Source organism: Melospiza melodia, chromosome 5 (genome assembly GCF_035770615.1).
Source record: "Melospiza melodia melodia isolate bMelMel2 chromosome 5, bMelMel2.pri, whole genome shotgun sequence".
Lineage (NCBI taxonomy): Eukaryota > Metazoa > Chordata > Aves > Passeriformes > Passerellidae > Melospiza > Melospiza melodia.
This window is the reverse complement of record NC_086198.1, coordinates 34474467-34498967: the sequence shown is the minus strand read 5'-3', so window position 1 is coordinate 34498967 and position 24501 is coordinate 34474467. Positions and strand designations below refer to the sequence as shown.

Here is a 24501-nt window from a genome sequence, read left to right as displayed (position 1 = left end):
CTCAGATGTTAAGCAAAAAGTGTTAACAGTTTTGTTCCAATCATTATTCTAAAATTAAATAACCAGCCTTTCCACAAATTTCAAGGAACTGAATATATTGGTACCATAAGTTAAGTAAAGGTAAACTCAGAGCCACAAAATTTCCAGAAACAGAGTTTGAGTGGTGGCTTGTACCAAGAAAACACCACTGAACAGTTCTGTTTATCATAATGTTCACAACAACCTAAGATGATGAAACAAACTGGGGGATAACTAAATAAATATGCATTGAAGTGGAAACATCAACGAAAAAAAGGTCACAAGAAGCCTTATTAATAAATGAAGACAATTTATTACTTCAAGTGTTAATGGTAAAAAAAATTCAGCACAGCTGTTGCATTTAAAAAAGTGAAACTACAATTAAGTACTATGTTCTAGTTCAATAAACAGATGAACCCAATGTTCTTCCAAACAGTTAAGCATTATACAGTACATCTTATGAAGACCCGTAAATTAAAGAACTACTTCTTAAATTTAGAGATTAAAAAAATTCTGCATTCACAACTTTAGCTTCTTTTTTCTCCCACGCCCATCAGGAGTGCCATCCATTTTGCGCTTCTGTGCCTGCAAGGTAAGATTTTGTAGTAAGTTGTTGTCATACAGAAAGGTTGTGAGCAAGCAGTGTGTTTCAAAACAAAGCAGATGGAGAAGACTGACACCCTGGCAGCTTTAAAATATGACAAATTGCAAGTGTGGCATATAGTAAATATGCACATCTTTTCTGCTGTTTTTCATTCTCCAAATCTGGAAGAGCATGATTTCACAGAGGTAGAAAGTGTATAAAAACAAGTAAGGATGGTATAAAGCTTCCTATTATGAAAAGGTATTTCTAAATACCCATTTAAATACTCTGTGAACACGTCTAAGAAACTTAATATTCCATCACTATTAACCTTACTGATTTCTGCACATCTGTCAAGTAAGTTGTGCTTTTAAGTTTTTGCTTCAACAGCTCTAGGCAACAACCTGAACAAATGGAGGAAAATACATAAAGGTGATATTTTATTTACAAAATAGGCCTATTTGCATACTAGCAATACTTTGAATTTAGTCAGCAAAGAGCGCTGTGAAGCATTTGTGCTGTTTTCCCAAATTTAGCTCTACAGGCCCATCTGTAAATAGATCTGTGGATGATTTAGCAGATTCTATAAATCAAAATGCCAAATACATCCCTGATGTACTTACCAGGGTAAATCTATACAGTGTACCAACCCAGTCATCCAAAACGTAACAAGTTTATCTGCTCCAAAACATGTGAGCTACACTTAAGAACCTTTTTTCTTCTATTTGACATCCTCAACTGGACTAGCTGAACACTGACATGAACTTTAGGCAGCTTTTAACATTGCTCTCTAAGTTGCTGGTTTCAAATAACTTTAGATATCACTTGTCCTAGACACTTGGAAAAACGCTGTTGTCAAGTGAGCTTTTTCACAGAAATGCCTTTTAAATCTTACTGAAGATGGTTTTGGTCCACGTTTCTTCTTTTCTGCCTTTTCCTTTTCTTCCAGTTCCATGTTTTCTCTTTCAATGAGTGTGATTAAAGTATTACACCTCCTTTGTAGCTCCTGCATTACACAACATATTCAATCAGTACCTTAGGCAGCCACTTAATGTAAAAATCCTCTTAGAATATTAAAAATGCTGATGAGTAGGTAAGTATTTTGCTGGATCTTGCCAGAATAACAAAGAAACAATTAAATGTTTCATGATACTTACTTCCTGGCAGGCTTCACAGAGATGGATTTGATTGCAGATGTTTGCTTTGCAAAAGACATTTATATTTAACTCAAATTGGAAAAGCGTACCTTAGAATTTTGAACTTCTCCTCTCATTTGCCATGGCTACATTTGACACCCGTACAGTTGTCAGAAAGTTATAAAGAGGTAAAGCCTTGTTCCCATGCACCTACCTCAGTATTTCAGCAGCAATTTAATTAATTTAATTTAATATTGTGATAGGCATTCATGAACAAAAAAGAGCTATATATATATATACAGATAGATATATATATATATACCATTGCAGTTCTGGACTTGAGAAACCAGTCAAATCTGAATTGCGGCGAGTTTCGGATACATTGTCTTAATTCATCATAGACATTTTCTTTATCAAATCCTAGTTTGTGAAGCATACAGATTAGGAAGCGATCCTCCTCTTCGGTGTAATTCTTCCCTTTATTAGTACCATAGGATATTCTTAGTTGGTGGAAAGGGGCTTTATATCTCCCAATCTGAACAAAACAAATAAGACCACATAAAGCTAAGAAATAGGTCAGAATTAGCATGGAAGTCTTTTGTATAAAAGCATTAAATCACATGAAGACACAAAACTAGATGTTTAAGGATCTCCCATGCTAAGTCTTCAAAAGAAAATGACTGTAGGTTCAGAACAGTGCATTTATCAAAGCTATCTAAACGGGCAAATTCTGGTTTAGACAACAGACAGCTTTGTAATCTTTTGACTAATGGCAGACTTTCACTACACCTAAAAACAGGCAAGACTGGTCAGGATTCAAATGGCAACGATCCTTTTTGACAAAAATCTTTAGGAACTGGTAAAGTCAGAGTAAGAGTAAAAAGGTACATGACAGTTAGCACGTGGTTTGGCTGCCTTCTGGTTTATTGAGTCTGACACTTCTTCCCTAGAAGACAACTAACTCAGCAAACCTGAATTGGGGAGAAAATTCCTACAAAGTGTCTTAATTAACTATAAATCTCTTCACTACCAAATACTACTTGGTGAAACACAAACAAGAACAAAAGCTTCCTCTGTTGGATTAGTCTTTTTTAAGTGCTCTCTAATCTCATGTTTCTAACTCCCTGTCTTCTGCTATCTCTGTTTCTACTTAACTCCATTTCTCTCCACCTGTTTTCCTATGTTCCTCTCTCCCCCATCGCTCTACCCATTTCTCTCCCAACCTACCTCTCTCCCTCTCTTCCTCCATTTCTCTATCCCTCTCCATTTTTCTCTCCATCCCTCCATCTCCCCCATTTCTTCCTCTCTCCATCCCCCTCTCTCCATTTCTCTCTCTCTCTCTTAATTTCAGTTCCATGTGTCCAGAAGGAACTGTGCTCCTCCCCAAAGCCTGTACTACGTACAGGAGTTACACAGCACTCTGAACTGCGTGCTGTAATACACAAGACTGTTACAAACACCAGGGTAGACCATAGCTAAGGGCGTCATCACAGCACTTCTGTGGGATGGAAAAGCCACGGGAAGAAATTGCTGAGTGTTATGCAAAGAGGCCAATGTCATGCCCAAGATGTCTTCATACATCAGCAGCACTGGCCAGACAGGGGTCCTGCATCTCCCCTCACTGGCACCAGGAAAAAAAAAGCAAGAAACTGAGCAAACCCACCTTTGTATCGAGAGCCTTTTTTATGCTGATTCGTCTCTGAATTCTGGCTTCTCCTCTTTCAATCTGAGCCATGATCTTCTCTATGTCTTGGAGTTCATTGCATCTTTCCCAGAACACAGCTAAGAAAGGAACAACTTCTTAGTATCTTATCATGCATTGTAAAAGTCAGAGGTTTAACCTTAAAAAAAGGATGTTAGCTGTTCCTTCCTTTTACCAGAGCTTACTGCTGTGTAACAACAGATATGTCTTGAGCTGGTAAGAAACCTTCCCTTCCAGCTACCATGTGCTGCAGTAGTACAAATGCTATTTTGAAGAGGGTAGATACTGCAATCTTCAGTTTAAGTGAGGTACAATACAGGCCAGTAAGACTTTTGTGTGTCAGTCTCCTCAAAGGAAAAAAGCTTCTTCAAATGAAAATGGATGTAACAGAACACAGTTTTATCAAGAGAAGCAAGAGGGCAACTGAGTACCCGAAGACAAGCAAGAGCCTGAAAGACAATTAGGTGTTTAAATAAGGGGTTTTTGAAGAAGATTTTTTCACATTTTCAACTTGCTCTATACCTTTAGAAATGTAGTGCCAGGACTTTGCAGCTACACTACAGTGGAAAAAAAAATCTCTTCTAAAGAGAGGTTAAGTAGCCAAGTGGACTCAGGTTACCAGTGGTCGCTGTAGGCTCAATCGTGATGTATTTACTGTGTTCTGCTCTCGAGGAGGAGGCAAAGGTTAACTTCTCATTAATGAATACAAGGAAAAGGGAAATCTCTTCAGCTAAGCAGTGTTTCTCAGCATTTCCTTTTGCAAAAATTAACAAGAACTGAAGACAGTGCTACCCAGTTAGATTCAGGATATAGTGAAGTGGCTCAGCAGGAGTTTACGTGTGTATTTTAGTATAGCTTTAGTTGTGCAGGTGGTAATGATGGTAAAAGACATATCAGCAGATCCAAAATACATCAATATAATTCCACCCCAAAAATCTTAAACAGCAGTGTAAGAAATTCTCAGCAGTAGGATGCTACCGTGTTCTCAGGCAGTTCACACGAGCCAAGCAGAGTTAGATACTCTCAGAGCTGAGTACAGAATTAAGTTACCTGAATACTCAATGACTTCCTCTGGGGTTTTTCCTTCGACTTCTCGTGCTATATTTTCAATGTCATCACGGCCCCACTTCTCATTGGCTTTGATGAACTGGTTGAAATCTCTCTTATTCCAGTTAGTGAAGCCCTATACAGCAATCAAGAGGAAACATTGCACAGAGGTTCAGGATTTGTCCATCTCTGAATTTGATTCAACTGGTTTCTTGAAATTGCGTGTAACACTTCCATCATTCCACAGTGTTAAACCTTTTCTTTCTCTACAGTTGAATTTAGTAGAACTCTTTTTATACTGCAGTCACTGTAGTCTCTCTATTTAAATACTGCAAAATGACTAGCACTAGTTCTTTATTTACCTAGTAATTTCTGATAAGTTTTCAGCTGAAAAATTAATCCCTCCTCCTAATAGTCTCTCTATGGGATTACTTTCTAAGAAAAAGAATTGCTCAAGTGAAAGCAGTGTAATGGCTTTTGTTTTTGTCAAAAAGGCCCCCCAGGTGCCTCACAGACACCCTCAGCCATTGCATCATTGCAGTGACCACTGCATGGCCACTTTCCCTCACAAGGACTAAAGCCATCTTGTGATGGTGATTTTCAGCAGAGACACAAGTAGCACTGCTCAAGTCATGAGCTAAAGTAGGTTCATTTCATATTACCAGTAGCTTTTACAAGTAGTGGGAAGTAGCAAGTTGTGCCAGCCATGTTGTGATTTAGCCACAGCTTACTGGACTGTACTGATTCCTGACCTCTGTGATTCTGGTGTCTCCACAGTGAGCTGTTCCAGCTCATTACTACGCAAGCAAGAAATCCTGTCCTGTAATTCCGATCCCCTGCCAAAATACAACGTGTAAATAAAATATCCAAATAAGGCATATCAAGCATTCACCTGTTTTAAATTACTTAAATATACAGGCTTCCTAATTATATACCTATTCAGCTCACACCCTTCTTTTAGCAAGGGGAACTATCCACTACCAGATGTAGTTTAGGAAAACTGACTGTTCAGACTCCAAGATTCACTTCCATATGGGTGTGAAACTGAGGCAGAATATGTGCATTAAATAATGTGGAATGCAGCACACCCAGCTCTGCAGCCATCCTGCAAGGTCTCATGGAAAGACATCACTGTCTATAGTCCATGCCAGACTAGGATTCAGGAGAATCCAAGCGCACTAACTTGGTGCACATTCCTCAAAGATATCCTATGACATAGGCCTATGACAAACCTAATGCTAGAAACTCTTTTCAGTCTGAACCAAACTTTGCAGATGTGTTAACTACAGCACATGCCAATCAGTGACCAAGAAATGTTCCCATAATGCTGTGAAACACAAAACAAGCTTCGGCTGATTTCAGTGTCAGTGAAGACCCAACAATACCTGGGTTAGAAGTTTCTCTTTTTCTTCTAGTTCTTCATCATTAAGAGGTTCAGCCTCATCAATCTTAAGCTGCTCTTCCTTTTGTGCTTGGGCTGCATTTGGGAGATCAGGATTACGAGGTACCTGAAAGATTTTGCACTTTGTAAAACTGAATTTTTCACAGATAATTACTAATTGTCACCTTTCTGTTAATATAACCTAATAGTTTCTACAGCTGAACATGAATTTATTTCATTTAAATTACTGTGAAAGGCTGGAAAAGTACATATTCTCCTACTGTTGCATTAAACTGTTCCATTGCAAGAATTTAGAGAATAACACAGAAGGGACTGGAACTTAAAGATCACCTCTTTTCCAACCCCCTGCTATGGGCAGGCCACCTTCTGCTTAGATGAGGATGCTCAAAGGCTTGTCCAACGTGGCCTTGAACACTTCCAAGGAAGTGGAATGTGCATCATCCACAGCTTCTCTGGGCAAATTGTGCCAGTGCCTCACCACACTCACAGTGAAGAATTTCCTTCCAATATCCAACCTAAACCTGCCCTCTGTCAGTTTAAAGTCGCTCCCTTGTAAAAAGTCCCTTTTCAGCTTTCCTGTAAGCCCCCTCTAGGTACTGAAAGGCTGCTATCAGGTTGCTCCAGAGCCTTTGCTTCTTCAGAGTGAACAATCCCAACTCTCAGCCTTTCCTCTTAAGAGAGGCGCTCCATCCCTCTGGCCAAGGAAATTCTTCAGTTACCTTGTAACCAATTGTTTTCCTGTAGTAGAGAATCTCTTTTTCCAATAGTTCAAACAGGCGAGGAGGAAAGAACTGGAAGTCCTGTACATTTGGCTGTTTTGGAGGCCGTGGAGCCTGAAACACAAAGTTTGCATTTGCTCCCTATCACATCCAGAATCTGCTTTCTTGTAAGAAGTGATTTAAGTTTATGAGCAAACAAAAAGCATTATTATTACAAAAATGCACTCTCTTAGCTTGGGGGGAAAAAAGTCACACCAAGCAAGACAAACCAACCATCACAAAGAATTCTAAAAGTAAAAGAGCAGTGAGAGAAGGGGAAGAGAGGTGTTCTGGGAGGAGGAGGTGGCTGGTGAAAAAGTCACATGTGTTTAAAGCATCAGTCTTCCACAGGAAAATTTACAGCTGCTTAAATAAGAACGAGAAAAATCTTGATCTTAGCCTCCCTAACATCTTACAAGTTTCATACTGTTCTTATTTTATCTCACAGAAGTTTGTCTCAAGTCTTCTGGAAATTTTTTTCTAAATTTAGATAGTCTCTCCACTTCATAAAAGTGAACAGAGCAGTTTTTATGACTTAAGACCTATTTGTTGCTTAGAGCTTTAGCCATTTACCATGCATATTTAAAAAATTTATTTCTTTTGATTACTCAACTCACCTTGGGTGCTTTTGGTTCACTGACTCGAAGAGCCTCTCTGAAGTAAGCATCCACAGCATAATTGGCTTTTCTTTCTCTTTTAGGTGGTTCAATCCACTCTGTAAATGCCAACTGTAAAAACAAACCCCATCATCCCCCAAACCAAAAATTAAGTCTTGCAAGATCATGAGACCAGCTACAAGTTTTATGTAAAATTAGATCTACATCTACTTCATTATAAGTGTTGTAAGTGTTATTTAAACTACTTTCATAGATGACACTGTATTTTACCCAATACCTCTTAAATAAGTATGATTAAAACACGCAATTCAGTGCATTCCTCCAAAAGAAACTTAAAACATTACCTTCTGTTTTTCTCTGTAGTCTTCCCCTTCAAAATTATACACGCTAGATTCAGTATCCATAGTAAAATTCCTAAGGGAGCTTTCACCCATCTTTGAAAGTTTTTCGTTCATTTCCGCAGTCTTGGACAGGGGATACAGAAAAGAATAGTAGCCATTTGGATGGTACTTCATTATTTAACATCTCATTCCCAGATAGAACGGGAGCCATTTTGGAAGGCACGTCATTATTAAACACCTCATTCCAGAAAGGAGCCACTCTGAAAGGTACTTCATTTTAAAACATCCCATTGCCAGAAAGAAGAGGAGCCGTTCTAGAAAGTACTTGACTATAAAACATCTTATGGACAACATCAGAAAAAACAAACACAACTGAGTAACACAAAAACCCTCTACAGCAAAAACCCCTTTTCTCTCCAGCTTGGAACCAAGTTATCATCCAGAGACTCACTATCTTGCCATCACATTTAAATCTACAGGTGAGCTTCCCCTTTTCAAACCTTCTCACCTTCTTTGCCCCTCTTTCCAAAATGTGATCAATATCTTCATCTGTAATCTCACTATCCTTTGAAGCAAACACGTGTGTTGCTCCATGTCTGATCATTTGCAGCATTTCATCCTTTCCAAGTTTATTCAGGTTTTGATCCACCAATCTTCCTAAAGATAAAAATGCTTGAGGATAGCAACTCACTAAAGAGTTTATGTTATGGAAGGAGCAATACAGGATGTTCTCCCCCTTATATTTCCACATACAAGCTACATATTACTGATTCCAAGCAAGTCAACTAAGGTTACCTTACTTTTCTCCACCTATTAGAGAAATGAAAGGCATTAATTTAAATTTAAAGAAGAAACTGAGTGCTTTAAAAAGCCAAATCTGACTATATCCCACTAGGCAGGTAAGCAAAAAGTTAGTGAGGAAATGCCTACTCCTACAGTAAAACAAATTTTCAAGTGGATGAGGCCTTTGCACACTCCCTTCAGAGTTCAGCTGAGGCAAAAGCAACATTCCCACTGGTTCTTACTGGCTGATTCCACCATGATTTACAATGGGAGAAGAAGGGAATTTCACCCTAGATACAAAGTGCCGTCATGTACTTGCCTTGCTGGATGACGATGGAATCCAGGCGCAGTTTCATTTCTGCCCGCTCCACTATCCTCTCCTCCACGGTATTGTCTGTGATGAACCTGAACACCCGCACAGTCTTGGTCTGCCCAATTCTGTGCGCTCGATCCTGCCCAAAACAGTGACAAAACATTCAGCACTTGCCTTCCAGCATGACTACATAACTGGGTTTAAGATTTTCATTATTTCCAGCACACGAATTTACAAAACAGCACAGGTCACTTCAATGTTTACAGCTATCCATGGCTACCCAAGTTATTACATTTTTATCTACATTGCAAGTTTGGGGTTTTTTTTTCAATAACATTGACAGTGAGTCTGTCTCTATGTGTCATAGCTAAAAAACAGCAGGATTTGGCGTTTTTCATTAAATCACATAGACGAAAAGACTTGGATGCTTCTGACCTCTGTAGAAGCAACCTTCTGTAGAATCAAAGCATGAAGAAATCATCTCTCTGCTGACCAAAGCTGCCTTTCTCAAAATCCTTCAGTAGTGCCACAAATAGTTCAAGAAAAATACAATACCCTACCTCTCCTGACTAGTGAAACATGAACCACTGGAAGAATCAGTATTCTCAACATACACCTGTAGTGGTAGCTGGTACTGCCTCATTTGAGCTATTAGACACCAGTTCCATCATTCTTTTGAAGTGATTTTTGCTGGAGTACTTGAGACCCACAGGTTAACTGAAATAATTAAAGACATTTCCAAGACTCGTCTCTGAAAAGCCTCATTTGTCAAAAAAACCCAAAAAAACAAAAAACCAAAAATCCACTGGCAGTTTTTAGATAGCTTTGCTTTCTTAGGTGCTCACTAATGTCTTTGACATGTATCCAGGATGGAGATGCATCCACATCGACTTCAAAAAACCCCTAAGGCTAAAATCAGATCCTTTCATTACCATCACCATAAAAGCAGTTTTTGAAAAGTTTAATTCCACTTTCCTTTATCTTATTTTCAAGATCGCAGGAAAAACAGTGAAAAAGCATTCACCTCCACTCCCCACAACGGTAAAGCTTTAAAGCTTCATAGTTTTGGGATTAACAACCTAGATTTAATTCATTTTTACTTACTCAAGTAGGTTACTTGCATTAAACAATACTAAGAGGTGTAGCATACACCCAGCATTTTCCACTACATAAAACATTGTATAACCCAAATGTGACCAAGGACACAGTGGAAGCTGCACTTGAACTGAAAATTAGCCTTACAAATCCTGCTCCTGTGCTAAAATGGGAAAATACCAACTTATTTTGGAAGTACACATTTCTAGCAAAGTTCTGTGAGAAAAAGAAAAAAAAAACGTAATTTCCATCTGACATCTTACCATAGCCTGGAGATCTACTTGTGGATTCCAGTCTGAATCATAGAGAATTACAACATCAGCAGTAGCCAGATTGATTCCAAGACCTCCTGCTCGTGTACTCAACATGAACACAAATTTTGAGCTGTCAGGATCATTGAATGCATTAATTGAAGCCTAAATAAATGAAAAGAATGTATCAGTTAAACAAATTGTAAAACAATGTTTTACAAACAGTATTTTTACATAAATACAATCTTTAAAGCTGTAAATACCTGTCGCTCATTGTGAGGAGTTTGTCCATCCAGTCTGCAATATTCGTAATTTCTCCACATACAGTAATCTTCCAAAATATCTAGAACTCTTGTCATCTGACTGAAGATTAGAACTCTTGAGCCTGTTTGGGTAAAAAGGTTTCTTATGCTTTCACCAAAACATAAGATTAAACAAACTCTCCAAGTCTGCACTACCAGAAAAGGAAGGAGGGCAATTCCATGTACAAAGAAGAAAATTTGTTTGAATTTCAGACTCAAACTACAATGCAGGGCTGCAGCTGCTGCTGCCACAGCACATTCATGCCATAGGACACTTTTGTCTTTCCCTGATATGTCACTGTCTAATTAATGGCTGGCTTCTCCTTTTCATTTTGTGGTGTACTCCTTAAGAAAAGTTCCCAGACATGGCAGAGTAAGATGGTAACACAAATATAAAAACATCATCAAGTATAAATAATAAAATTTTGAAGTATTTGTTTGTTTTGGATTTAAGATCTCTAGAAATAAAGTGAATTCTTCTTAAGTACTTGTCAGTTTACTTACCTACCAAGAACAACTTAAAAAAAAAAGTAAATGTTCAGTACTTTATGCATATACACCCAACCATTTCCAGTCTACTGGAGAAATTTAAGTAAAACACAGGACATAAGAAAGTTTCTACCTCCTTATGGTCCTTTGGACTCAAGGGTTAAGTCTTGAGTCCAAACTCAAGAACTGAACTCTCTTGTTTAGGATGCTAATTTGATTTGAGACCAGTCCAGTATTAACTACAACACCTCATAAATAAACCTGATATCAGGAAGAAACCAAGATCAAAAAAGCACAGTAACCACTGAATTGTTTGGTTTTTAGTCTTGAGTTATACAGCCACAGCTGCCTGGATGATACCTAGATACAAAGTACAGTTTACTTCTGTACTACAGAAGGTTGAGGTTGAGACACGGTTTTGTTTTTCTGTAGTGTCCCCACTCACAAACCTACCTCCAACTTCTTTAGCAAGGTCACTACTGTAAGCATACTCAAAAAATAGTGAGTTAAAAATTTATTCCAGTGTCAAAACTCTATTGCAAGTGAGTTTTACAGTAATCCATTTCAAAGCTAACTTTTCAATTTCAAAATAACTTTAAATAACTCAAGGGTTCCCCTATGTCTGAGTGTTTATAGAATACACAGAAAAACCTCAGGTACTGTTCAAAATCACATCCAGCAAGAAAGACCAACATTTCACACAGGATTTGACTTGAACTGTGTATGAGGACTCTGAATCTGAAATGGTCCTTCATGGCAAATCAAAGGTGTGGCTAAAATACTACAAAATTATATTTCAGATAGCTAATAAGACTATGAAAGAAAATCTAAAGCCCTGATCAAATGATGTTTTTGTGGTGTGAACTTAGCTGGGATGAAAAAATAGGAAAAAAAAAAGAAATCAAAACACTTCAGCACAAAAAGCCATTATGGACTACTGATCCAAGCTGGTATCATACTAGAAACCCACAATAATCCTGGCTAAAGTCTGCTGGGTTTTGCTCAGAATACACAAAAACATTACTGAACCAAAAAACTCTCAAAACCCCAGAAAGGAGACACATACCTTGTTCTTTCAACTTAGGTAGCAATTTGTCCAGAACTACCATTTTGCCACTGTTGGTGACCAAATGCATGTCTGTTGTATAAGGTGGGCCAGGCTCTGCTCCATCAAAGAGGTAAGGGTGATTGCAGCATTTCCGCAGCTGCATCAGGATGTTCAGCAGTCTCATCTTGTCCAGCTTCCCAGCTGAGTTCAGGATATCTATATCCTTCATCAGGATTCGGGTGTACCTACAGCAAGGAAAGAAAAACCCTTCTGTTCACCCTAAAATGAAGTCTAAAGTGAAGCTGGGGGATGATTTACAAGCTGAATCTTTTGCTGGTGCAGGGGGAGGAGGAGGAAAGGTTTGAATACGTGTAAGCCAGGAAAAGCCTGTGGGAGACAGAATCTGGCCTCAGCATCATGGCAGCCATGGGACATGGTTTGGGTGTCATTCTTTTGCCTCTGGGCAAGTCAGAAATGTAGCACAGACTCACAGAATCGATTGGGTTGGAAGAGAATTCTGAGATCATCAGTTCCAACCTTAGGCTAAACACCACCATCCACTGGGTGCCACGTCCAGCTGCTTCCTAAATACCTCCAGAGATGGTGAATCCATCACCTGTCTGAGCAGTCTATTCCAATGCTTGACAACCCTTTCCATTAAGAGATTCCTCCTGATGTTTGACTTGAACCTCCCTTGGTGTAGTTTGATATCATTTCTTCTTGCTCTGTTGCCTGGGAGAAGAGGCTGATGACCCCCTCGGCTGCATCCTCCCATCCAGGAGTTGGGCAGAACAAAAAGGTTCCTCCTGAACCTCCTTTCCTTCAAGCAAGAAGTTAAGCAACTTTTCCTAAGTCTTTAGACTACAAATACTGTCTTAAAGCTCAGTCTACCCTTCATTTAATCAGGTAAATCTCCCTGACATGCATGGTTCTGTCACAGCAGTGTCAGAAAGAAACAGGTAAAAATACCAGAGAGAATAAATTGAGTTCTACACAACCTTCAAGTCACAGACAGCACATTCCTTCTGAGCCTTAACCACAGCCCAGTCAAGCACATGCATTAATTACCATTCTCGCTGCATTTTGCTGAGGCCCACATAAATTTTAACTTCCTTCTTTGGAGGCAAGCTTTTCTCCACATCAGCCTTGATGCGACGCAGAAGGAATGGTCGCAGCACCTGAAAGAGGTTCATCATTAAATGCATTTTGGAAACTGAAACACTGATCAGGTCAATGGACAAATCAAAGAGCAGATATTCTCTATCACAGATACATGATCTAGTGTTAAGACAATCTGAAAAAAAAAAAAAGCAACCTATATGGAGAAATTATTTGCTATACATGGGATATACATGTGCTTTATTTGAGAGACTCAAAGATTAGGTCAAAATGATCTTTCATATGGTTCTGTGTCCTTTGACTTCATTTTGCTTGACTGAAAATTTGTGGAATAATCTCTCTCATCCTCATAGTCTATCATAAGAAGCATTAGAAGAACTGCTTGGGATTTAACTTAGGTAAACGTAACCCTTGCATAAAAGGCAAAAGGACTCACCATATGAAGGCGCTCCACTAGTTTTTGATCCCCTAGACAGTTGTTGGTATCAAACCACGAATCAAAATCCTGTATCAACAAAATCACTGGTTTAGAAGAGGCTTCCTTTCAAGGTACAACAGCATCCCAATGGTGAACAAATACAACTCTCATATGGCCAGGAAGTAAAAGAACAAATTACCTTATTTGGCCTATTTTAAGAAAAGCTTTGTAACAAACATTTCTAACTCAATCTATCACTTATAAGTAACTGACACCACTAACTATACATATAAAGGTCTACTTTCAAATTGGAAAAACCAGCAAAATTCATTTGATTCAGAAACAAAAGACTTACTTCAGCTGAGTTAAAGACATCAGGCAAAAGGAAGTTGAGAAGTGCCCAGAGCTCATGTAAATTGTTCTGAAGTGGAGTTCCAGTTAATAGCAGCCGGTTGGTAGTCTTGAATTCCCTTACAATTTCTGATAACTGAAGGACATTGAGACATCACCAAATATTAAACATATATCTATAAACATTACTAGTCTCTACACCACCACCTAAATAACCCACACAGATATCTTTCTTAGTGTAAAATAAATTACCTTTGATTTTTCATTTTTAATCCTGTGGGCCTCATCTATAACAAGGTATCTCCAGTTGAACTTTTTGAATACTGACTTCTCTTTGATAAGCATTTCATACGACGTTACACAGACATCCCATTCTCCAGGCAGCAACACATCTCTCACAAAGGCAGCCTAGGTAACAAGGTGACAGCTGGTTACTGAGGCTTTGTCAAATTTAAAGCAAACAGAACACAGCAGCCCTGTTACAAGTTTCCTATTTTAAGTCTCATGAAGGCAGTGTTTTGTCTTCATAAAAGGAGACTACAAATCTTTGAACAAGAAATTATGAACATAAAGTAATGAAGCATTATCCGGGCAACACACATATGAATTCTAAGCTGGTTATACTCCAAGTAGGCAGCATTGTAGGTCTTAAAGCACTACAAATGCAAGTAATGTCCCTCCCCAGGAAGCAAAGGGGGAGGACTGCTGGATTTACACAGGAACACACAGGAAAAACTGCCATATCCAAACTTACTCGCTGGTCTTTGTCACCAATCAAACAAACTGCTCGAAGTGTTGGTACCCATCTCTTGAATTCATTCATCCAGTTCTGCAGAGTGGACTTAGGAACTAACACCATGTGAGGTCCAGGAATATTTCTGTAGTGTTTCATATAGCCAAGAAGAGAAATTGTTTGCAGTGTCTTCCCAAGACCCTGTAAGACACACTAATGTGTTAGAAAAAAGAAAACCTCTCAGAAAACACCTTTGAAAATGAAAACCCAAGAGTGAGCTCTGAGGTCAGCATGGAAGGCACAGAAACATGAATGAATGAGGGAGCTACAAAAAGGGTATCAAAACACTGGTTAGGAAAAGCTTGCAGGGCTTTCCCCATTTCATAATAACAAAGTAGCAAGAGTATCACTTTGAAACCCCGGATTATGAAGTTAGAATTTTGCCTTACCTTTCAAGTAAGACAACTTGTTAAAAGTACAAGGAAACATTATTTCCTAAAACTTTATTTTGTAGACTATGACGTACTGAGGTTATTTAGAGGTCAAACTTTAAAAATTTGACTTAGGTATTCTCTTAAATTTGACATAAAAGTGAATAAATTAGGAACCATTAGGAATTTTTAATTTATTCAGTTACTGAGGTATTAATATTAATAACACTGTCGCCATAATATTATAGATTGTCATATATGCTGTCATATTTTGCACAGATTATGTTATTAATACTTCATAATCGTAAATATGTTCTAATTAATTTTTAAAGTGTAAAAAACTGCATATCTCAAAGAAGAAAACAAATACTGAAAGTCTGGTATAACATGGTATCTTCAACATATAATTTTAACTAAAACAAAACTGAGGAAGAACTAAAAAAACAGATCATTCCTACACTTTAAGTAATTCAAAAATATGATTCAAATGCATGGGAATTAAAAACCCCAAACGCCATCAGCACAAGTAATTTCTGTTTCTAAAATTCAAGTCTCTGTCTTCAAAAAAAACAAAATCCACCAGGTACAAGAAGTGGAAAAGTGTTCATAGGCTGTGTCAGATGTGTTAATAACTTCAAAAAAATTAATACCTAAGAAAAAACAAAAAAAAAATTAATAATAATATTTAATATCTTTAACACAAAATGGATATTGGAGTACCACAAATCCAAGGACTCACAAAGCCTCCGAGGTGTTTTTGTTAAAACCCTCTCCATTTAGCAAAAAAAAAAATCTATTCATAAGCATGTATGTTTAAAAAGACCTCGATGTATTTAAAAGTGAACCATGTTACTAAATACTAATTTAAACTCTTTTGTCTCTAACTTATCTTTTAGTTTTATTACACAGACATTACAAGATACAGGAAATGCAATACACTGAAATGTTAAGAGTTTTGTTTCTTCTTTTCTACTCCTTATGAAAAAGAGATACATCTCAAAAACACCTGCCTTTGAAACTACTACAACAACTTCTTCATTCATCCCTTATCTTTTGGGGAAAAAGAATAAAAAACACATAGTTGGCCAGTGCCAACTGAAATGCCCATGGTCATGATGTATGAGAAATTTTAACACAGCTGCCTAGGTACACCTCTCTTTGCATCATTTTTTCAAGAAAATTCCCACTGCTGTAGCTATTCTGTGGACATCACTCCATAGAGGACACTCATATCCTAATATCTACACATGGCCCTAACAACAGGAAGTGTTTCCACATTTGATGCTCTTTTCATATCTGACACTCTCCTCACAAGGGCAGCTGAAGAATACCATAACAAAACACCTGCAATTTAGACAGAAAACAAAGGACATGTCATTCTGTGGAACAAGTCCCCTCCACCAACTTGATGTTCCTAAAGGCTGATGGATTCCCTTCCCATATTTTTGAAACCTGCCTGCATGATTTATTTAAATTAAAATACCTTTGACACTCTCAAAATTACTGACTTTAAACACAGTAGAAAAATAAAACTGGCAAACTATATATTGCGTTTTGTGTTAATAAAACTCCCATATATATACACACACTGATGGACTAAAATGGCATTGTACTGCATGTGTTCTGGAGTGATCCTAAACACAGGCCCTGTGCATACCATTTCATCTGCCAGGATGCCATTGATGCCATTTTCATACAGAGAAATGAGCCAGTTCAGGCCTCGGATCTGGTAATCACGCAGCTTTCCCCATTTCACATCTAAAAGACATCAAAGAATAGATTCAAAGATACACAAAAACTTCGGAAAGAGCTTTACCACCTGTTGGCTGCTAACTGACAGTGATTACCAAAAATACAGAACAAATTCAAGTAATAAATTCATGTAATAAATTCAAGGACAATGCAGAGTGGGGACAGCAAGATATTAATTTTGTTTCTGCAAGTTGCTGCAACAGCTTTGTTTTCTGCAAGGACCCAAAGCACACAGAAATTCTAAATCCATCATCACTGTCAAAATGAGAACACAGTCAACCATTAAAACAACAGAATACTGAATACCATTAAATGAATTGGAAGCTGTTAGGTGCTTTATATCAGAATATAGATTACATATGTAAAAATAATAAGATGACAAACTTAAAAACTCTTTCTTATTAACTGAAACATAGCAACTGGATTGCTAAGGGACAAGACTCACTGGACCATCTTTCTGGACCACAACGAAAATAAGCAGTTCCTCAATAATACATTTTGTACCATTAGCTCAGTGCTCAGTTCCTCCCTCTCCTGTCCCCCCAAATTATTTCACTATCCTTGGAGAGTATGCAAATCAAGTTCATTTTAAACATTTTGAAGAAAAAGAACAGGGGGAAAAAAAAAAAGGAAGGAAACACACATGATGGAGATTCTTCAAATCGAGTGCAGACATTTGTTGTCTTAGAGCTTTCTGTTAACAGCTCCTCATCCTCCTCCTGCTCTGTTCTACGGTGCCGATAGCTGGAAAAGTCCAAGAATGCAGTAAGTTTTTGGACAAATTTAAAAGACATCAAGTTGCTGTAAAATTAAATCTAATGCAAACTAATGTATATACTGCAATACAGAATGCAAACACTCAAAGAAATTTCTAGCAACATTCTTCCCTAGAATTCATGTTCAGCAGGCTCAAATATCAGCCCAAAGTGACTGGACAGGGATCAGTACTGGCCTTTAACTACAAGACAGGGAACAACACTGCATTTAAGGTCTGCTGCACCTGCCAAACACTGCAGCCACACAAGCTGCAATGAAGGCAATCCAAATTTCTAGACTTACAATTTTCAAGCTGCCTGCAAGGTGTTGCATAGCGATGTTCTCCATGAGCTCTTACAATTTAGAGCCATGACTGCCTTACTTTTCTGCCCCTGCTTTTCTTCATGCTGGAAAGCAGCAACACAAATCTCTTGTAACTCCTTGAATTCTTAAGCAATCATGAACTTACAGATGGGCAGTTGAAAATAAAAGGCACACACACAGACACAGGACAAAAGCTTAGCAAGTTCAACTTCCACTTCTAAAGTACAATAAAATCTTATTTATAGTCGGTGTCATCACTCACTCGCCAGCTGACAGTAAATTCTGTTTCTCATCCTTCTTTATTCGTGGACGTCCAGGTTTCATTTTTAAAGGTGAAGTTGGAGTTTTCTGAGCAGCAGGCTGAATGAAATGAGCAAAGAGCTCAGTCTGCTTCAACAGATACTCAAATCTGTTTGCTCTGTCTGTTTGCTGGTGACAAAGGAAAATTAAATGGAACAAGTGAGACATTCCAGTATGTATTAATTCAAAAGAAAAACAAACAAATACTTTTTCAATATAGATTCACATTCCTTTATACACATCACTACAACACCAAAGAAGAGATGAGTAACATCAATGTACCTGCTGCTGACAGATTCATTACTCTTTTGTGGGGCCAAGGCTCATCTTTGCTATGCAGCAAGATCCAAGCTGTGAGACAGACCTGTGGCCAAACTGGCTTTGGCACAAAGATTGCCCAAGCCTCACTAGATAAGGCCAGACTCCCTTAAACAACTTTATTCAATCAAAAGTGATAGTCCCACTCCCAAGAAATTTTCCCCCACACATCACACACAGGATTCTTCACTGTACTAATTAATTTCTAACCAAACTGTCAACAACTGCTCCCTACTGTGCTGATGACCTGCCTGCTCAGCGAGATACAGCACCTCCCTGTGCTGTCAGATAAGCAACAGGGCTGGCATCAAAGGGGACAGTGAGGACAGGACAGCTCATGGCCACAAGCCAGAACATGTTTCAGCAGCAGAGACCTTAGATATGCTCAGCCTAACTCATCAGGCTGCCCCTTTGATAGGAGTTGCTGTTTCTGCTGCGCAAGAAAAATGACAGCAGACAATATTAGTATCTGAAAGGTTCAGCTTCGTTGAGACAGGTTCCATTTGGAATCAACACACCCTGCCAACGCTACACCAAAACTCTGAACAGACAAACAAGCCAAAACCAGCTTCAAGGCCAACAGTAACCACTCTGACACTCTGCCACAGCATAACCTGGTATTTAGCAATTTGCAGCACAGCTATAAGAAGTCAGTTTTCTTAGTAAAAAGGAACATATGTTCCAGGCTTCTCCAAGAGCAATCGCAGCTCTGTGAGTGTTTTCCTTCTTAGTGAGAGCAGATCCTGCACTATGGAAGAGACAGGAAGACAAAATATTAGAGTATAAAGAGACCACAAAAGAGACCTCCATGTACCACAGAGGACTCAGACTCACTCTAAGGGTGTTTTAAGCTTGAATGACACAGCTACAATCCACATCCACTGTATTGAAGTTTTCCTGTCTATTCTTCATAGGTTTTGTTTCTTTACTTTGTAAGATTCTGGGGTTCAAAATAGGTAAGATCTCACTACCATCCAAATTGCTGACCCTTTTTCTTTTTTTTCTTTTTTTTTTTTTTTTTACTGGCTGTACAAAACAGAAGTAGAAGAGATGCAGACTGCATTGCAGAAGGTTCCTCATTCTAAAACTTAAGTAAGGAATCTTCTGCAAGTTTTGGCCCTGCACACACATGCCCACACTTTCTTTCACTGCACTTGAGGAAGTTCTTTTAAGGGACTAACAGACATTATCTACGTCTCTAAGACAGCACACAGAAAAAACCAGGCTGTACTCTGCAACCCTGAGCTATCCTTACACCAACAGAGACACCCTTCCCATTTTCTTTATCAATGCATCTCTAAAACACAACTGCCCTTGTTACTGTGTCTGTCTAGAAATTAAGGAGACAATTCCAAGTTCACTTCCTTCAGTGTGCCACAAAGTAGCACAAAGAAATATACAGAAGATGATGGGGATATTTTCAGTGGAAAGAATAAATAACACAGGAAGCAGCAAATTTTAAAAATCAGTTTCACTTTCCTATGAAGAAATTTCACATGGAGTCACAGGAAAAAGGCAAACAGGGAGGAACCGAGAAAGAAACTGAAATGAGATGGTCAAGAATGGGCAACTCCATCTCTTCCATTATAAAAATGATGAAAAAATAAAAACCAATGAAAATAACAAATTTTCTCCTTTCTAACCTGTGAAGCACTGAATCAGCAGCCATCTTCAAAAACCTGAAGACTCTAAAGCTTCACGAAGAGATTCCTAGAGAATCTTTCCATTTCTGGCTGAGAAGCTGAATGCTCAACTCTTTATAATCCCCCTTGCCTACAGGATGGACTGCTCTACAGGTAACTTTAAAATGCTGGAAAGGAGAATGGTCCCAGGAGTGCTTTTCTGCATATCTTTTGTTTCAAGATACTTAAATATTTTTTTAAGACCTAGACAAATCTTTATAAAATCCATTTAAGATATTTCAAACAATATCATTTTACTTGTTTTAAATAAGTGCATAAGTACTGAACAGCTGTACACAGTCCCAAATATTACATACCATTTTCTCTTCATATGTAGGATCAGTTTCCTGGATTTCTTTTTGCTTTGCCAAAGATGCATCATCAAAAGACTCCTGAGATGAAAAAGAATAAAGAAGAAATATTTCTGGAAAAGGGAATCTAAAGGAGAACAAGCTTGTTTCACATTGTATCAAAGCAGCAAAAGCTGGCTGTGGCACCTGGTGGCGGACAGACAGTAGTCAGCTCTCTGTTATTTCCCACACAATTACCTGGAGATGGATCCAAGATCCCTGCCACGGGGTGAGGGACAGAGCTGGGTCTCTAATCTGATTTAGCTCCATCATTAAGGCATCACATCAATGTGAATGAGGGAGGCAGCTGTGGTCCAGGAGATCAGCATGCCACTGCCAGGGTGCTGAGCCAACGCTCCTGAAGCTGCCTCTGAGGTGCACTGTCAAAGTACCAGCTCCAGGCCTGAAGTGAGGGTAATTTCAAGGTTTTTGCCAGACTACCCCAATCCCTCATCTCTCTGTACTAAAGGAACAAATCTAAACAAGAATCCACACTGCACTTTTGTCCTGAAAGCTGAGGAGGAGTTTAGGAAACTGTATTTTTCTCCTATGTAGGTTAATAAATTAAACAATGTTTATTACCCATGGTACTACTAACAACAGTTCAACTGGCTGGCGGGGAGAGGGCAGTCCTCCCTCATTCCCTCCCTGCCAAATCCTTAACATATTGCCTTCAATTACCAATTCTTTTGGATCAAGGCTTTTTTATCCTTGTCTCTTCTGCCATTAGGTTAACACTTTCCACATCATCTCCCATACGCATTTTCACCTTCTGTTGTTAAAACTAAAAGCAGTGAGATGATCCTTCCCCGATAAACAATGCTAAGGTAACATATTACAAAATAACTCTTGAAAGGGTGAGAAAATGAAACAAACGAGAAGCTTTCAAGTGTTTATTACCCGTCTGTTTATCTGAGCCAAGTAAGAATGGGGCTAAATTCAATCTTTACTGGCAAATACAGAACAACGGAGCAGGAAAAGTAAGAAACAGATGAAACAAAGGCTGGCAAGAAACAGGATGTTTGTCAGTGGGTAGCTCCTCTGGCAGGTAAAGCATGTGGAAACAGAAAAATCCTAACACAAATGTTTAATTCACTAGTCAAAATATAAAGAACTGAGCATAAGAAGTTATGGCTAAAGCTCTTCTGGAGTCACAACCAAATCCTCTTATCCCTCACCGGACTGAGGAGGACCGTTGGAACTTCTGTTCCAATTCCCCTTTCTCCCACAATGCCGAACCTGGAAAGCACAACAGCACAGCAGCGCGTCCACCCGAGCCCATCATCTGCTGCACACATGACAAAACCTCGCAATTTAGCTGGAGACCAGGGAAAGGCAGGCCTTCAAATGCTCACGGCTCCAAGGCATTCCAACCCAAACTTCACTGGATGCCAGGAAATCCCTTCCCAAGGTAAAAAAGGAACGGACTTGGCAGCACAGCGAGCCCTCGCACACAAGCGCCTCCAGAGCACGCGTTTCTCAGCCTGCATATGCTAAGCTCCAGCCTGGAACTGCCCCATTTCTACAGGTTCGAGCAAGATTTATTTCCCACAGTACTTTGGCTACTTGTTCATCCGAAAAACACGGCATTTGCAAATTTATTTAAAACAAGTAGGTTGAACAGCCCAGCGTGACTCAGGGTACAAAACACCCAGCGCTGAAAGCAGGACCGACCAGTTTCCTGCTATCATTAAAGAAACAACGCTGCGATAGAATTAGCATCTCCAGGCAATCACTTCCAACCCCTTGAAATTTCTGGAATATATGCACCTGTTGCCAAAACAACCCCTCCCACAACCCTCACACCGTCTTCCTCCCCATCGAAAGAAAAAAAAAAATAGAAAAAAGTTGTGAAGCACTTCAGCAGACAAGCATCCCTCACGCTTTTAGCCGCCGGGCTAGCTCGCCGCTGGAGCAGGAAGTGCAAAGGCTGGGCAGGGTCTCGGGGAGGCAGGGGTAGACAGAAAGCCTGGGGTGCGCGGGGGGTCCGGCCGCCCGGTTCGGAACACAAGTAAGCGGCGTGACCCGGCCGCAGGGCTCCCGTGCCCGTGTCCCAGCGGCGGGACGAGCGCGGCTCTCAGGCGCCCTGCGCGGCGGGGAGGGGGCGCCGAGGGTCGGGACGCCCCCAGACACCCGCACCCCGCCGGGCCGCGCTCCCGCCGACAGGGAGGGCACAAGGGAGGGCGGCGGGACAGGAGCGCGGCCCGGCTTTGCCAGGTGCGGCCCCGCGGCCGCTCCTCCATTGTCTCCCGCGGCCCCACGCGGCCGGGGTGTCCCACCTGCCGCCGGGGGAGCGGGGGGACCCCGCCGGGCCAAGCCGACTCACCTCCATCTTGATGTCGCCCCCGGCCAGGCCGGCGGCGCAGGGCGGCCCCGTCCCGGCGGCCTCGCTGGTGTTGGCGCCCGGTGGCAGCGGCGGCGCAGGCGGCTCGTTCGGCTGCGGCGGCGGCTGCCCGGCGGACATGATCCCAGCCGTGAGGAAACGGCGCTCCGCCGAGGCTCGGGCTGGCGTCCGGCAGGCTGCACGCTGCGGGCGGGCGCGGGCGAACACTGGGATCCCGGCAGAGGAGGAGGAAGAAGCGGCGGCCTGCGGTTCCCGGAGCGCGGCCGGCGGACGGAGCGAGGCCCGGCCCGGCCCGTCCCGGCGGGAGCCGCCAAGCAGCGCGCAAGCCGCGCCGCGAGCCCGCGCTCGCGAGACTTCCTCCCCTCGCGCGGCGGGGACGGCGGGGAGCGAGCAGCGCGCAGCGCACGCCGCCGCCGGTGGGGGCGCTGCGGGGCTCGTCCGGTGCGCGCGCTGCCGGGAGCGCCGGGGGCGGAGCGCTCCGGGATCGGCCGGGATCCCGCCGGGACTGCGGGGGCTCTGGGGCCGGGCAGGGAGCGCTCCGGGATCGGCCGGGATCCCACCGGGACTGCGGGGGCTCTGGGGCCGGGCAGGGAGCGCTCCGGGATCGGCCGGGATCCCACCGGGTCTGCGGGGGCTCTGGGGCCGGGCAGGGAGCGCTCCGGGATCGGCCGGGATCCCACCGGGACTGCGGGGGCTCTGGGGCCGGGCAGGGAGCGCTCCGGGGTCTGCCGGGATCCCACCGGGACTGCGGGGGCTCTGGGGCCGGGCACGGAGCGGAATTCGTCTCTGTAACTGCGGAGTCCTCGCCACCCTGCGATTTAGGGCTGGACAAACAACATCAGGTCAAATGTGGGCAGGCATGAGGTTTCATACCCTGCGTAAGATCACGGCATATTCCAAGTTGGAAGGGACCCGCAAGGATCACCGATCCAGCTCCTGGCCCTGCACAGGACATGCCCAGGAGTCACCCCTGTGCCTGTCAGCATTGTCCAAACGCTTCCTGAGCTCGGTGCTGTGACCACTTTCCTGGGGAGCCTGTTCGTGCAGGCCCAGCCTCCCTATGGGGGAAGGATAATCCAACCTGTGAAAAATTCATATTATATGATTGGCTTTTCGCAAATATTAAAATGAATATTATATGTGTTATGTTAGAACAGCATAACATTAAAATAGAAATGATGTGATGTAACTTTTCTAACTAGCTCAAGGAATGGATAAGATAATCAAGAAATACTTCGCACAGAAATAACAGTAACAAGACGTTAAAATCCCAAAGAGAAGAATTATTGCCTCCTTATCGGGAAGGACCAGGCTTCTACCTCCTTTCACACTGCATGGAGCCAAACCATGATTTACAAGATGAAAGGGGGGGGGGGTTTGAAATAAACAGAAATTGTTTGAAAGGAATGTTTCCATCATGTATGAGATATAGGAATATGCAACAGGCTCTTGCTTTTAAGGGTTAATCCTTTGTTAGCAGACATGCTTTTATTAGGAAAGCATCTGAATGTTCGTAATATTTTGCTTTTTTATTGTCCAAATTCTTATTGCTGTAATTTGTATTATTTTTATAACCATTTCATTACTATTAAACTTTTAAAAATTTTAAACCAAGTGATTGGCATAAAGAAGTTCACGACAGAGGTTACTGATGTGATGAACACCTACATTATGGTCAAGTACACAATAAAGCAAGAAATCCTCCCTCAGCCAGTACCCAACAGTAGAGACAACTAAT

The 24501-nt window shown here is 41.0% G+C and overlaps 1 protein-coding gene across 1 annotated transcript; it reads right to left on the bottom strand.

Moving 5' to 3' along the window:
* Positions 1 to 308: 308 nt before the first annotated feature.
* Positions 309 to 22898, bottom strand: SMARCA5 (SWI/SNF related, matrix associated, actin dependent regulator of chromatin, subfamily a, member 5). Its single transcript, XM_063157005.1, has 24 exons — positions 22746 to 22898; positions 20387 to 20461; positions 18032 to 18198; positions 17333 to 17433; positions 16595 to 16695; positions 14528 to 14707; positions 14026 to 14181; positions 13778 to 13909; positions 13441 to 13509; positions 12954 to 13063; positions 11904 to 12130; positions 10310 to 10431; positions 10059 to 10211; positions 8703 to 8839; positions 8113 to 8257; positions 7608 to 7727; positions 7264 to 7374; positions 6608 to 6721; positions 5872 to 5994; positions 4490 to 4622; positions 3401 to 3519; positions 2060 to 2272; positions 1497 to 1607; positions 309 to 603 (listed from the first exon to the last, which is right to left on the bottom strand). Exons 1-24 carry the CDS (start codon positions 22881 to 22883, stop codon positions 538 to 540), a joined length of 3123 nt encoding a protein of 1040 aa, XP_063013075.1. The 5' UTR covers positions 22884 to 22898; the 3' UTR covers positions 309 to 537.
* Positions 22899 to 24501: the final 1603 nt, after the last annotated feature.